This window comes from Canis lupus, chromosome 33 (assembly GCF_011100685.1).
Source record: "Canis lupus familiaris isolate Mischka breed German Shepherd chromosome 33, alternate assembly UU_Cfam_GSD_1.0, whole genome shotgun sequence".
Lineage (NCBI taxonomy): Eukaryota > Metazoa > Chordata > Mammalia > Carnivora > Canidae > Canis > Canis lupus.
The window spans coordinates 7,056,010-7,070,176 of NC_049254.1; the positions used below are offsets into that span (position 1 = coordinate 7,056,010).

Consider the following 14,167-nt stretch of genomic DNA (forward strand, 5'->3'; position numbering starts at 1 on the left):
CCACAGTTTTTATGTTGCCAGTTTAAAAGTACTTTTCTTTAAATTTTTCTTAATATCAAAACTGATCTTTTATTACAGGGAGCTAATCCAGATCAGGAAATTTATCACTTTTTTCTTTAAATGACCATAATTAATATGAGAGAGAGGCTACATGGAAGAATTTTTCAGTGGGGCTTGTCCTCCTTACGAGTCTGTAGCTCTATACTGTTCATAGCTGCTTTTGTTCATCTAAAAACACAAATTTTAAAGGGTGCAGGCCTCAGACAAAGCTGCTTGCAGCAGCATTGTACAGTTTATATTTATATGATCTCTTTCACAAACGATAAGTGCTGACTTCCCTAATATCAAATCAGAAAGACTTTTTTTCTATCACTTTCCTTTTTCCTGTTCCTTTCTTCCAGTGCTTACCCCATCCCCTTTCAGAAAAGATTTGATATTCCCTAGAGTCAAAATGTACTTGGAACTGGGCAGTTAAAATAAAATAAAAACCATAGGATGAATATGAAGAAAGGAGAGAAGTGCTGTACTCAATCCCTGAAATTAAGTGGTTTTGTTACTGTTGAACATTGCATTCAACTGAGCTTCCTCTTAAACAAAACAAAACAAGACATTTGAATGTACATTATTTTTATTTGCTAAAGGGAAAGATACCGGGTCTTCCAGGGATATTATCACCAAGCACTTCATTCTAAGCCAATGACCCTTATGTAAATGAAGCTTAATAATTATCTAGAGCAGGGTATTTGTCCACACATTAGATCTTGGAGAAACCATATTGTAGTCCAACTCCATTCTTTGTTGGTACGGAACAGAAACCCAGAGAAGGTAAGTAATTTGCCAGTCAGTAGGCTTATTAGTGATAGCACCAGCCTGGAACCAATGTCCCTTCATATTGACTGGGGTCTCAGAGCACTGTTGTTTAGAAATCATGGGTATAGAGAGATAGGTCCAGTCCTGATACGGTCCAGTACCATTCCTCACTATTGGGCAGTGGGGACATGGAATGTCAAGTGAGTGAGATTTAGACTTGATAAAGTCAGAATGTGCAGAAGAAGGTTTTTTCTTCAGGGGCTTCTCTTTTCACTGAGAAGGAAGACAGAGGGTGGACGGACCTCTGTCACAGGTTGTTGTCAAATCACTATGGAGGACAAAACTATAATAATGGGTACTCTTTTTATACCCATTTTAAAATAAATACTTTGTCAACACTTTCTTTCATCAGAATTTCTGGGAAGTTATGATGTATTGTAGGACAGTGAATTTATGAGAGAATTTGGGGCAGGGATCTCAAACTCAAGCTGCCTACAGCAATCAGGCAGCTACAAGCCAGCTGTTTATTACCCAGAAGGCCTGGTTTAAGACAACAGGGAGAGTTCTCCAAAGGCGGCCGCTGCTTACCAGCTCCAGCTGATTTTTGTCATGTGAAAAATACAGGTATACATTTGTGCATATCATATAGTGTTTTGAGAGAAGTTGAAAGTCTGAATTATTAAGTCTTGTGATTTTTAAATGTGGGCAACTTCCTTCTTAGACATGCGCAAGCCAGAAACCTTGGAGTTGTCCGTGACTCCTCTCTTCCTTTCAAAACCTACATTAATCTATCTGGAAATCCTCTTGGGTCTGCCTGCAATATATTTTCAGAATCTGATCATTTCTTATAGATGTCTCTTGCACTGTTATAGCCCAAACCACCATTATCTCTTTGTGGGATTACTGCAGTAGCCTCCCAGTTGGTCTCCCTTCCATACTCTCCTTCCTGCAGTCAGAGGGATATTATTGAAGCATAAGTCAGATCATGTTGCTCCTCTTTTCACAACCATCCAAAGGCTTCCCATCTCACTTAGCAAAATCCAAAATCCTCCCAATGCTCCATGAGGCTTTCTGACATCACCTCTGTAGCCACAGTGGCCTCCTGTCTATTCCTCAGATAAACCTGCTCATTTCTTCATCATGACCTTTGCCTTTGCTCTTCCCTTGCCAGGAATGTTTCCCCAGGTATCTCCATGGCTCAGTCACCTCCTCCAATCCCTTGCTCAAATATCATCACCATAGACCTTCCTTGGCCACAATATCTAAACTTGTAGCCACACACATACACCTCCTTCCTCTCTTCTTCTCAACTTTGATTTCTTGTTAGTACATATCATGATCCCATATACTACATATTTTTCTTGTTTGTTATCTGTTTTCCACATTAGAATATAGGTTCCAAAAGGGTAAAGATTTTATCTATTTTTGTCTATTTGTCCATTGCTGTATACTTAGTATCTAGAAATGTGCCTCATACATAGTAGGTGCTCAGTAAATGCTTGATGAATAAATGAATCTAAAAAACCAATTTCTTCAACTTTGAGCCAAACAAAACTCTTTAGTGTGCTATATCCATCCTATACCCTCTTTGACCTAGGGTCAAAACAAAGAGTAAGCACTTCCCTAGCTACACCTAGTAGCTTGAAGACAAGCATATGACTACATCATATGGCTTGCAGGCTCACAAAACCACAGAAGAGCTCTTCCAGTCATCTCTACACATTGAGTCCTCCTACTTCCACTCTGCTGAACTTTAATGCATGCTTATCATTCTTTGCCATAACAGTTTTTCCCAATATATTGATGTTTAGAATATGGAAAATGTTATTTGAATTAGTTCAGCCTCCCGAGTGAATTTCCAAACCTCTAAAGGTAGGAAACATTTGAACAATATGACTTTCTCCACAACACAGAGTTTAGAGTTAGACAAACAATGAATAGGAGGAAGAACACTACAAACAGAGGGAAAAGAATATGTAAAGACACTCAAGTGGAAAAAACTTCTGTGCTTTGGTAGAGAACAAGTGAAACTAGACTAGGGAGAAATGGGGGAAAGTGGTAGGAGAAGACATTAGAGAGGAAGGCAGGCCAAGGTAAGGAGTTTGAGTGTTGTTACAGTCCAGTGGAAGACTCAGAAATTATTATTATGAACTATTTATAGTGGTATTTTTTAATATAACTTTTTGCTAAAAGTTATATTAAAGTATTATATATAATATATATGAATTTATATATATAATATACCTAGAGCCTATTTTATATATATAAAAATATAAAATATAAAATATATTTTAAAATATATAAATAAAAATATATAAAAAGTAATATATATATGACACATATACATCCTCGGGATGTTTTCAAACAAGTCAGCCAATTATTAGCACTGTTATTTCAGTACCTAGACTGCCTTCCTTTTGTTTAAAAAAATTTTTTTTCTTGGACTTAAATGGCTGAAAAACTAGTTTATTTTCACATTTATAACAAAAATGTGAAAGTTTATTTTAAAATATCTTACTAAAGGGGTGCCTATGTGGATTAGTCAGTTAAACATCTGACTTCAACTCAGGTCATGATCTCAGGGTCCTGGGTTCAAGCCCTTCATCAGGTTCCACACTCAACAGGGAGTCTGCTTGTCCCTCTCCCGTTGCCCCTCACTCTCTCAAATAAATAAAATCTTTTTAAAAAGAAAGAAAAATAAAATATCTTACTAAAATAACTAAATGTACTTATTTATATAGAAACTAAGTTTTTAGTTACACAAGACTATAGATTTTGGTTATGATTGTTCAATAAAGTAATGTTCTCCAGGCACAGTCTTTTCAATGGTATCCACTTTAGTTATATATATTAAATGCTAAATGGCCATTCATTTTACCGTTGCATTTGCAACTTTGCCAAGTTACTATCATGTTAAAATGTGTAGCACTTTGCTTCTAAAAAAATAATCATATATACTTAACTATACCAAATGTACATTAACTGCAGTTTTTATAAAAGGTGTAACTTGTCCCTGAGCTCATGGTTTATTCTGGCCTATGTATTTTAATCATAAAAAGGAATCAAATGTTGAGCAGTTTACTAACATTCCATAGAAGATAGAACAAGACTCTTTTAGTTCAGTAAATGAGAACAGTAAAACATTCCTGAAGTTTTGTGTTGTTGTTTTTTAACTTCAGAATTGTGCAAGCCAAACTGAACCACTTAGAGGGATTTGTAGCTTGGCCTTGGCCATCTGGTGAGTAAAAAGGCAGATTCTGGGACATGATAACATTTGAGATATGAACAGTCCAAGCAGAATCAAGCTATAGGTAATCTAGAAAGCTGAGGTAAAGACCAAGTGTTAGGACTAAGTTTAGAAAGTCTTGGAACATTCAAAGGCAGCCCACTGTGACATAAGTGAGAACTGTAAGAAGAAAAACTTCACAGCTCTTTGTAGCTTTCTCACACCTGATTTTCAGTAGCATTAAATGGAAATTATAGTGGCAGAAAAATTCAGAACTGGAAAGGATCACAGAGACCCAATTTTACAGATGAGGAAACCAAGATTCAGAGGGTACCAAGGATTTGCTCAATGTCACACAACTAGAGTTAATGTAGGAATTTGGAACTCCTATTTTCTAGCTCAGTATTATTTTCTGTACTTTCTTGGACATTTTCTGACTGCATAGTCATTGGAGTTGTACCACAATAGGATTAGCTGAACTGGGTGAAGTAGGGAACACTGCCACCAGAAGTGAGTGATGAGACAAAGGCTGTGCAGTGGCTACCTGACATGCATTCTCATTGTTCATGAAGGGAACTTATACTCAGAGCTGTCTGAGCTTTTCCGACTCTAATTTTAATAGAGTTTAGATACTTCTCTTCACATTTGTAATAGGTAATTGTTTGTCCTCTCCACTATAAAAATTATTGTTCGCCCTCATGCATGCAAGTGTTATCCACTCTAGTGTTTTCTCAGAACCTATCTTCCCTTTAACAGCACCTGTTCCAAAGTTGTTCAGTAATACATTGTGATCAGAAAGCAGGCCACGACTCCAAGATCTGCTTACCACTTGAAATGATGGGTAATCACTGTACCCATAACTAATTCAATCTTCTGCATTAGACAGAAATCCAATAACAGATCTTCCTATGTCATGCAAATATGAACATAGTTAGTTAAAGGGAGGTCCATGACGTTGAAATCAATCAGCTTGCCTGTTGTACAGCAAGGACTTGGAATGGTAAAAGCACTTGGTGGGTGAGGGGATGGGGTAACTGAGTGATGAGCACTGAGGGGGGCACTTGATGGGATGAGCACTGGGTGTTACACTATATGTTGGCAAATTAAACTCCAATAAAAAAATATACAAAAATAAATAAATAAAAATAAAATCTTTAAAAAAATAAATGTATTGCCAACTGATAATATCTGTGTGAATAGAAAATCTCTGCATACTACTGTATTTTTCCTTGTATTTTGAATATAAAGGTATCTCTGCCTATGCCATCTCCATCCCTTTATCCAGCCTTAAAGTCTATTCTTTCTGCTGTAATCTGGAATGTAATTTCCCAGACATAAACATTTTTAAACTATGTGCTTAACAGTCATATTTATAATAGGGAACTTCCAGAAAATAAGTGATTCAGTCTTATATGCCTTAAGGTAACCCCTTTCTCCACTGGAGACCAGGATGAATTATTTATTGTAGTAGACATGTGGTCACATCAGGGGCCCATCTCTATAGGATTAAAACTTGGTTCTACACTTCCATCCTGAAGTCCTATGGGAAAGTGTCCAATATCCTCATTCCCTCCATTTCCACTGACCCTGGATTGATTTGGGAGGTGGAATGAGGGAGGAGATGGTGATAGGGTTTCATGTACTATAATAGTGATATGCTAAGGCAGTGAAGGACTTTTCTTTTTTTTTTTTTTTAACATGAAGGAAACTGAGAGCCCAACAAGGAAGAAGCCATGTTATAGGACTAGAGACGTTATATAATAACATAATTGTCTAGAACCAACATAAAAACAAAACCTGAGACTCACATCTCCTGTATCCTGCGTGAGGGATTTTTGTTTGTTTTTCATTGTGTCATTCCACCCCTACTGAAAACTCAAGGTAGGCTCTATTTCCTTTCCAAGGCTAACTGGACAAGAAGATTAGGCTTTGTAACTTATATGAATTTGCCTTATTTCATCCCAAAAGAAGGACCTTGAGGGCGGTGTTGATAAACTTTTCGTATAAAAGATCAGATAGTAAATATTTTAGGCTTTTTCATACCTCTGGTCTCTATAGCAACTACTCAACTCTATCATTGTTACACAAAAGCAGCCACAGACAATACAAGAACAAATGAGCAGGGCTGTGTTCCATAAAACTACTTATGGGCACTGAAATTTAAATTTTACGTATTTCTCATTTGTCATGAAAAATTACTCTAATTTTGATTTTCTTCCAGTGCTTTAGAAAATCATTCTTGTAGGCTATACAAAAATAGACTATGGACCAGATTTTGACCCACTAGCCATCGTTCGCTAACCCCTGTCCTAGGGGAATAAATATGAGAAGACCATAGGTGTTAAAACATGGAGAGAGAGAATATGATACCTGAAGGACAGATGATTTCAGTGTGGTAGGGGACATGACTGATTGGTATGCCTATGCAGGGAAAGGAGATTGATTCTATTTTAGGTAATCTGGATTGGTACTAGGTCAAATTCCACATTCTTTATTTTGACTTACTGTCTTAAAATTTATGAAAGGCAGGTTTTAGCTGTCCTTAGAGAAGAAAAGCAGAAATAAGAAAAGGACATGTGACCTAGAGTTTACCATATGGTATGCAGAGCCAATAGGACTTTTTATTAGGAATGTCAGCTGGTGGTTTTCGTTATCAGTGAATCCTAGGAAGCTTGTCTGAGGCAGGGAGGAGGCAGTTAGCCATATTCCTCCTTAGCACAAACTACTTCATGTCATTGTAAAGCTCTCAGAGAATATGTCTTTTGCTAAGCTGAAAGACCCATAAAAATCTCTCCTTTTATGATATAAAATCTATACTGGTAAACTTTAAATTAAAAAAAATCCCGTTAACTCAAAACCATGAGGGACCGTTTATTTATTAAAACAATATGAATGATTTACATGCAGTTGAATACAGCTTTTGTTGTTCTGTAGGCCAGCTCACCTATAACAATTGCATAAGTGATGGTGTGGTTCTTTATAAAAAGGGAGTACTCATTACTGTGATAGTGCTATAATTAACACTTTTTGAGCAGCTACTGTGTGCTGCCATCTAACATACATTATCTCATTTATTCCCTCAACAGTCCTGCAAGGTATCTATTATTCTCCTTTTGAAGATGAAATTGAGGCCCAGTCATATACACGCAAGGTAGCAGTGCCAAATCTATGTCTCTCTGACCTGAAAGTTTATGCTATTTCCATTGTATCGTTGCCATGATAAGAAATGTTGACCAAAAAAGAAAAACAAAAAAACTCCAGAATTTGAAAAATCATCAACTATATTGCTGACTATCCTTAGTCAGTTTATGTTAATTTTATTCTGTGTGGTTGTTGTACAGGAACAGAATAAATTCAGCACTTTAAAACCTTGAAAAATCACACCAGTTGTGTCTTCTAAGATTTGTGGTTTGTGTGTCCGTTAGTTGCTTGCAGTTTGTAGGCAGGCTGCAACCTTGAACTATTCACTGTCTGAACTTGCCCTCAAAGAATTCTTCTTCCTGCCCTACCTCTATCAAGTGGCAACCAATGAAAAACCCACAAGCTCAGCAGCTGCAGCTCTGGAAAGCTTCCATCAAAACCCTCATTCCCACATCCCCTTTGAAAATCACAGAGCTTGCTGTTATCTTCTTGAAGGTCATGACTAATGCTTATAAAACTTCCATAGCAAACACTGTCTACAAGACCCGAATTCCTTAACTTGAGCTCTTCGTTAAGTTATGTACACCAAAATATTTACTGCCAATCAACTGCCCTACCCTAAATTCTTACCTCATAACCTTGAAAGCAAATATTAGTATAGAAGCATTCTAAATAGTCAGTAAGAAAACTGGAAAGCTTAATGAATTTCAGAAAGTGCCTCTTTCCAGATCAGAATTGAACGAAAATCCCTGGTATATTGAGTATATGAAGTGACTTAGCCCTGTTCTTATCCATCAAAATTTTATTCTTTCCATGAATTGCTTTTTGGACTCAGAGATCAAGTATGCAGTAAACCTGTCTCTGAGGAAACAATTTTATTTTTTTCTAAATGTAGAAATGTAGTATAAAAGTGGCTATTTTGTGTATGACCGAGTGATACTGAAGTCCAGTTTTTAGCAGCCTTTTCAGATATGAATAATGTTATTTAATCCAGATCTTTGAAACCACAAGCAGACACAGTATGGATGTTTGATTGAAGAAATATGGTTGCTATTATTCACCCTGCCATGCTTTATTTTGCTTACATTAATGACCCATTAATACACTTAAGAAAAAAAAGTAAATTTGCATCATCATCCATTGAAATTGACAGGACTGGATGCTGGTGATTATAGACACAAGACTATCAAGAGATAATTTTTTAATGATCACAATGATCAATGATGATTGATTTTTCTAGACTGTCCCATGAGTATGTCCAGGAACTCTGGGAGGAAAAAGAGCTGCAGCCAGGAGACAAATATATGCTAATGCACCACTTATTGTCTGGAGGAAATATATGTTCATGGCAGCAGTAAGAAGTTATTTGGTTTGTATTTATTTATAATATACAGGCAGCAGACTGTTAGCATTCTGATTGTGCCCAGACATAATAGAAAAGAATTCACTAGCAATTTCATACTAGCTTTAGTAAGGAATGTACTTTTTGAATCAACATTGGTTAAAAGGTTGTCATTTTAGTTCTAGTAACCCCAAGGGTTCTTTCTGTTGTCTAAATTATGGAGAGAATTATTTGGGGTCTTAAATCCCACCTGAATTGACTGCTCTGGGTCACTTTAGCGTATTTCATTATCAGTAAAACTGAGCAGACATATATTTCTTTAATATGACAAAATATCTACTATTTGGGTAAGATAGTGAATTCAGATCTGTTGTGGGGAAAGGGAAACATTCATAAGTCAAAAGAGACTTTCTTGAAATATTGTTGATAAAGAATATCAGTGTCAGTTTTGCTAATGGGAAGGAAAGGCATGGTTTTATAAGCCAAGACTTTCTGTTAAATAAACAGCCTCAAGAGAATGTCCACTCTCATCTGTGAACAGTGTATGCATGTAAATATATCTGTTTGAGTTGAGGTTCCCCCCCCCCAGAGTAGGATATCTCAATGACTGCATTTTTTTTTTTTTACTTTTTGTTTTAATATTTTGACTATCAATTAAGTATCAGAAAACAACTTGGGCTGAGGTGCCTGAGTGGTGCAGTTGGTTAAGCATCCAACTCTTGGTTTCAGCTAAGGTCGTGATCTCAAGGTCCTGGGATCCACAATCGATGGGGAGTCTGCTTGAGTTTTTTCCCTCTGCCCCTACCCCCATTTTCTCATTTTCTCATTTTCTCTCTCTCTCTCTCTCTCTCTCTCTTTCTCATAAATAAATCTTTTCAAAAGAGAGAAGAAAAGAACTTGAGCTGTCAAGAAAAGCCATCTTCATGTATTTCTGAAGCAAAATACTGGGTTTTATCTCTCTCTAAGTAGCTCTAAGGCCTATTTACCTTATTTTTTAGGGATTATTCTAATATCATAAAGGTTATAAATGACTTTTATAAAATGACTTTTATAAAATGACTATCCAAATTTTTGTGTCTGATTAGATTGGTGGTTTTGCCATTAAAACAGTGGGACATTTTCAAGTCCCGTAGACCAAATCCATTAAAAAATTAGATTCATAAATAAATGAGCATTCTAAAAGCATTTTTTTCTTAAATTTTAAATGAAGAGGCATTCACATGAACCTTATACTGCCCTCTGGTTCCTGGTAATCCAGGTGCCTTGACTTTTTTTCACCCCACCAAACTAATAAAGAAAATTTGCCATAGGGGAAGCAGAAACTTGTCTCATTTCATTAAGGGAATAGTTCTTTAATGCCTTTAAATTGTTTCATATGTTTTCATATCACTGTCATGTAATAGCTTTCCAAGAAAACTTTTTTATCATCTCTTTTTTTATCCATTTTAATATTATATTTACTTAATCCATTATATCAAAATATTATAATTTCAACATGTAATCAGTTCAAGACAACTATTAATGACATATTTCATTCTTTTTCTGTTCTTGGAAATCTGCTGTGTATTTTATACTTGGAGAGTATATTAATGTGAACTAGCAAGTGCTACTTCAAATGCTCAGTACCACGTGGGACCAATGGCTATCCAATTGGATGGTGCAGCTCTAGACCATGATATTTTAAGCAATATAGCAGGATCATGGACCTTCAGTGTTATAATTTCCTTCAGGAAAACATGTTATAAAGTTAGAGAGATTTAAATAAACTAGAAAACTATTTGTTCTGACACCCATAAAATCAGAAGATAAATCTAAGAGTATTTTGATACTATTGCAACATATGTAAAAGCCTCAATTAGGTTTATGGGATTGAAGTGAATTTCTTAAATTTGGGGTAACCAAAAATAAATAAAATGCCAAGGGAAGATCATGATCATATTCTTCAAAATAATTTAGTCATTGCCCGCATATTCTAAGGATATATTGAGACTTTCCTACAAAAAGCATGGATCTTTTTTACTGAGGAGCTAAACATCTATTAATCTCTTAATCAAAGGATCATGCTGAATAAATGTGAATTGGTTGGACATTTTCCCCACTCCATTAGTTAACACAGAATGGAAAGGAATTATTTATGTATTTCTGAGAATGACAACCTTCCCTATGCTTATCACATGTACTTAGAACAATCTAGCCAGAGATTTGAATTTCAAATTATACTTGGGATCATCTGTTGAGATTCCAGAAAAATAACTGGAAGATTTTGAGTTTCTATAAACAGGGATTTTATAACAGCATAGAATTATGTCCATTAATTTTCCATTCTCTTTGAAGTCAAGAGTATCTAGGAAAATCTGACACAGAACTAGATCAATTTTCTCAAGCCACTTATATGTGAGAATAAATTAAGATATAACATTGGCTAAAATTTCTACATGCTTAGTATGTTCAAGTAACAGATTTGAAGTTTATACATTTATGTGTGTATGTACCTTTATGCCTCCTTCTCTCATTTCTCCCCTCCCCACCCCCAATGTCTGGCAATCACCAGTCTATTCTCTGTATATATGAGCTTGTTTTGTTTTGTTTAGTATTCTCATATGAGAGACTATATGGTATTTACCTTTCTCTGTCTGACTTATTTCACTTAGCATAATGACCTAAAGATCCATCCATGTTGTCCTGATAGCCATTTAAATTATCTCATTAATATGCAGAACTTTAAATATAGGGGAAAAAAGAAACCCTATGACAACTGCAGGGGTCATCAACTCATGGCGATCTTTATTACAACTATATTCCTTTCCCTCACATTGGATTCTTAGGAAGCAAATCCTAGACATCATATAATTTCCATGGATTGTCTATTATGTGATTTGAGTTTTGTTAGGCTTTGAGGATAAAATGAATAAATAAGACATTGTCCTTGTTCTCAGAGATATCATCAGATCTTTCTGGGGTGATAATGTTTAGTAGTCAATATAATTATAATATAAGTCAATTGTAACATAGACCCAAACACTAAAACACCTGAACCAGTTCTCAACATAGCAAAACCTAATGTAAAAGGAATAACTGTATGATATGCATCCCTGGGACCATTTTTGTGAAAACCTCTTTAAAGTATGAAAAATTTTCTAATTCCATTCACTAAAAGGGCCTTGAAGCAATGATACCCAGTAGCAATGAACGCACATGGCACTAAAATTTTGGCTTCTAAGTCTCTTTCCCACTACAAGGAAACCGTGCTCCTTTGAGGAATGGCTGACTCCAGAGCTGGGGGTGGAAAACCAAGATGAGCCATGAAACATCTTTTCATGCCAGCAAATTAGGAAGTGCTCAAAAAATGTTAAAAGGGACCCAGGAACACAGGACACTTGGGTGGCTCAGCGGTTGAGTGCCTCCCTTTGGCCCAGGGTGCGATCCTGGAGTCCCAGGACCAAGTCCCACATGGGGCTCCCTGCATGGAGCCTGCTTCTCCCTCTGCCTGTGTCTCTGCCTCTCTCTCTCTCTCTGTCATGAATAAGTAAATAAAATATTTTTAAAAAAAATAAAAGGACACAGGAACCCACTTGAAAGGACTCCCACAAATGTGGGACAATTTGAGCAACAAACTAATAATTATAATGAAATACAACTCATTATATAAAATAAGAATCTGTGAGTTCATAGAATAAACAAATAGATATTCCATGAATAAAAGGAAAAAGCTCATTTTTTTAAAGATTTTATTTATTTATTCATGAGAGACACACACACAGAGAGAGAGAGAGAGAGAGGCAGAGACACAGACAGAGGGAGAAGCAGGCTCCATACAGGGAGCCCAATGTGGGACTCGATCCTGGAACTCCAGGATCACGCCCTGAGCCAAAGGCAGACGCTTAACCACTGAGCCACCCAAGCATCCTGGAAAAGCTCTTTTTGCAGTAGAATGCCAATTAATAAATGTGGAATGAATGATAGATTAGAAAATCACCATTTTGGAACCATCGTGGTTACATTGATTCAAGCTAGAAGTATCAATGATTGCTAAAAATAGAAAGTGAAAGTTAACAAGGAACAGGACATTTATATATCTCAGAGAATCTCTCCACAAATTACTCATTAATGGCCATGGGAAATAGTAGCTTTAGAGGGGTAGTAACACATTAAGCAAGTGATCAAAATTACCATCACCAGTAATCAAACTGACAGCATGTGCCTCTGGATGTTATGTATTAGATAAAAAACTTCTGTGATATTCTTGCCCCTCAAAATGCATAATTAATTAAATATTAAGGAAATATCAGACAAACCCAAACTAAAAGATACCCTTAAAAATTGACAGTGTCCCAAAACATAAAGAATAACTGAGGAGCTATTTCAGAGTAAAAAAAAACAAAGATATGTGAAAACTGAATGTATGTATGATCCTGGATTGAATCCTGAACTAGGGGGAAAAATGCAGAAAGAACATTATTGGGACAATTGGAAATATTTGAATTAAGCTCTAGATTAAATATTAATATTGTTACTGTGTAAGTTTCCTGATTTTGATTATTACACTGCCATAAGGGTTAGTGATTATTTTTATTCTTAGGAACTATACACTGGTAACACTTAGGGACAAAAGGATATGATGTCTACAGCTTAATCAGATAGTTTAAAAAAACATGTGATATATATCTATAGAATAGATATAGATGGAGAGAAAATACAAAAGTAGCAAATTTTAACAATTGGCAAATCCCTGGTGTTTAAAAAGTTTTTGTGATGTTCTTGCAACTTTTCTCAAGTTTGAAGTTATTTCGAAATTAAATTTAAAATTCTAAAACAAAGCAAATATATACATGTGCACTCACACACACAGTTATCTTCATTTTAAATAAAGCCAACTCAAAATATAGAAATCTGAAAGTCATACCCAAAAGTAAACCAAGGAATATAAAATTGTTTTCTCCCAACAAATTTGCTATAGAATTTTTTTTTAAATGGCCATCTTCATGCTAAAATTATAAAATTTGGGACACCTGGTGGCTCAGTTGGTTAGGCATCCAACTCTTGATTTTGGCTCAGGTCATGATGTCAGCCTGAAATTGAGCCCCATGTCAGGCTCTGTCCTGAGCATGAAACCTGCTTAAGATTCTCTCTGCCTCTCCCCCACCCCACTTGCACTCACTTTCTCTCTTAAAAAAAAAAAAAAAAATGAAAAACAAAATTATAAAATTTATAAAAATTTAATAAACATTGAAACACAATTTACCAAGCCCCCATCTGCAAATCAAGGTACACCTGCATTTGGTTAACCACAATCCTGGTAAGAGTTGCCATGTCCATCTGGCTTGCTTTGGAAGGCTTCTCACATAGAGCTGTGTATGAGTTTATACGTAAATGTTTTTGAAGAAAATGATGATGGTAATAACCTGCTCCCAAAATACAGATAAGGCCTGTGCAGATCTGGGGCTCTACTTCAGATTTCTCTCTTCTAATTATCTGAGTAGCTTTTCAGGCCACATAAAACCAGATTTAAGATCTGCTTCTTCGACAAACTAGCTCTGAACCTCTTGAGTTTTTCCTTTTTTCCTCTTATTAAATATAACATTTATAGAAATAGTAAGAATGGTGATAAAGTAATGAATCATTTATCTTGAGCCTATCTAGAAAATATT

The 14,167-nt window shown here is 35.8% G+C and overlaps 2 protein-coding genes across 6 annotated transcripts in view; one reads left to right on the forward strand and one right to left on the reverse strand.

Annotated features, from left to right (window-relative positions):
• Window positions 1-14,167, forward strand: part of CMSS1 (cms1 ribosomal small subunit homolog) — a 378,726-nt gene that overhangs the window by 211,902 nt on the left and 152,657 nt on the right. The window contains exon 2 of one of the 5 annotated variants that reach the window (XM_038582590.1): window positions 7,123-7,131. The exons of 3 other annotated variants lie outside the window; for them this stretch is intronic. In XM_038582590.1, coding sequence (XP_038438518.1) covers window positions 7,123-7,131 — 9 coding nt within the window. Of the gene's footprint in view, window positions 1-7,122; window positions 7,188-14,167 lie in introns of those variants that run through there. One more of the 5 variants, XM_038582594.1, reaches the window with a different exon arrangement.
• Window positions 1-14,167, reverse strand: part of FILIP1L (filamin A interacting protein 1 like) — a 298,240-nt gene that overhangs the window by 204,818 nt on the left and 79,255 nt on the right. The window lies entirely within an intron of this gene.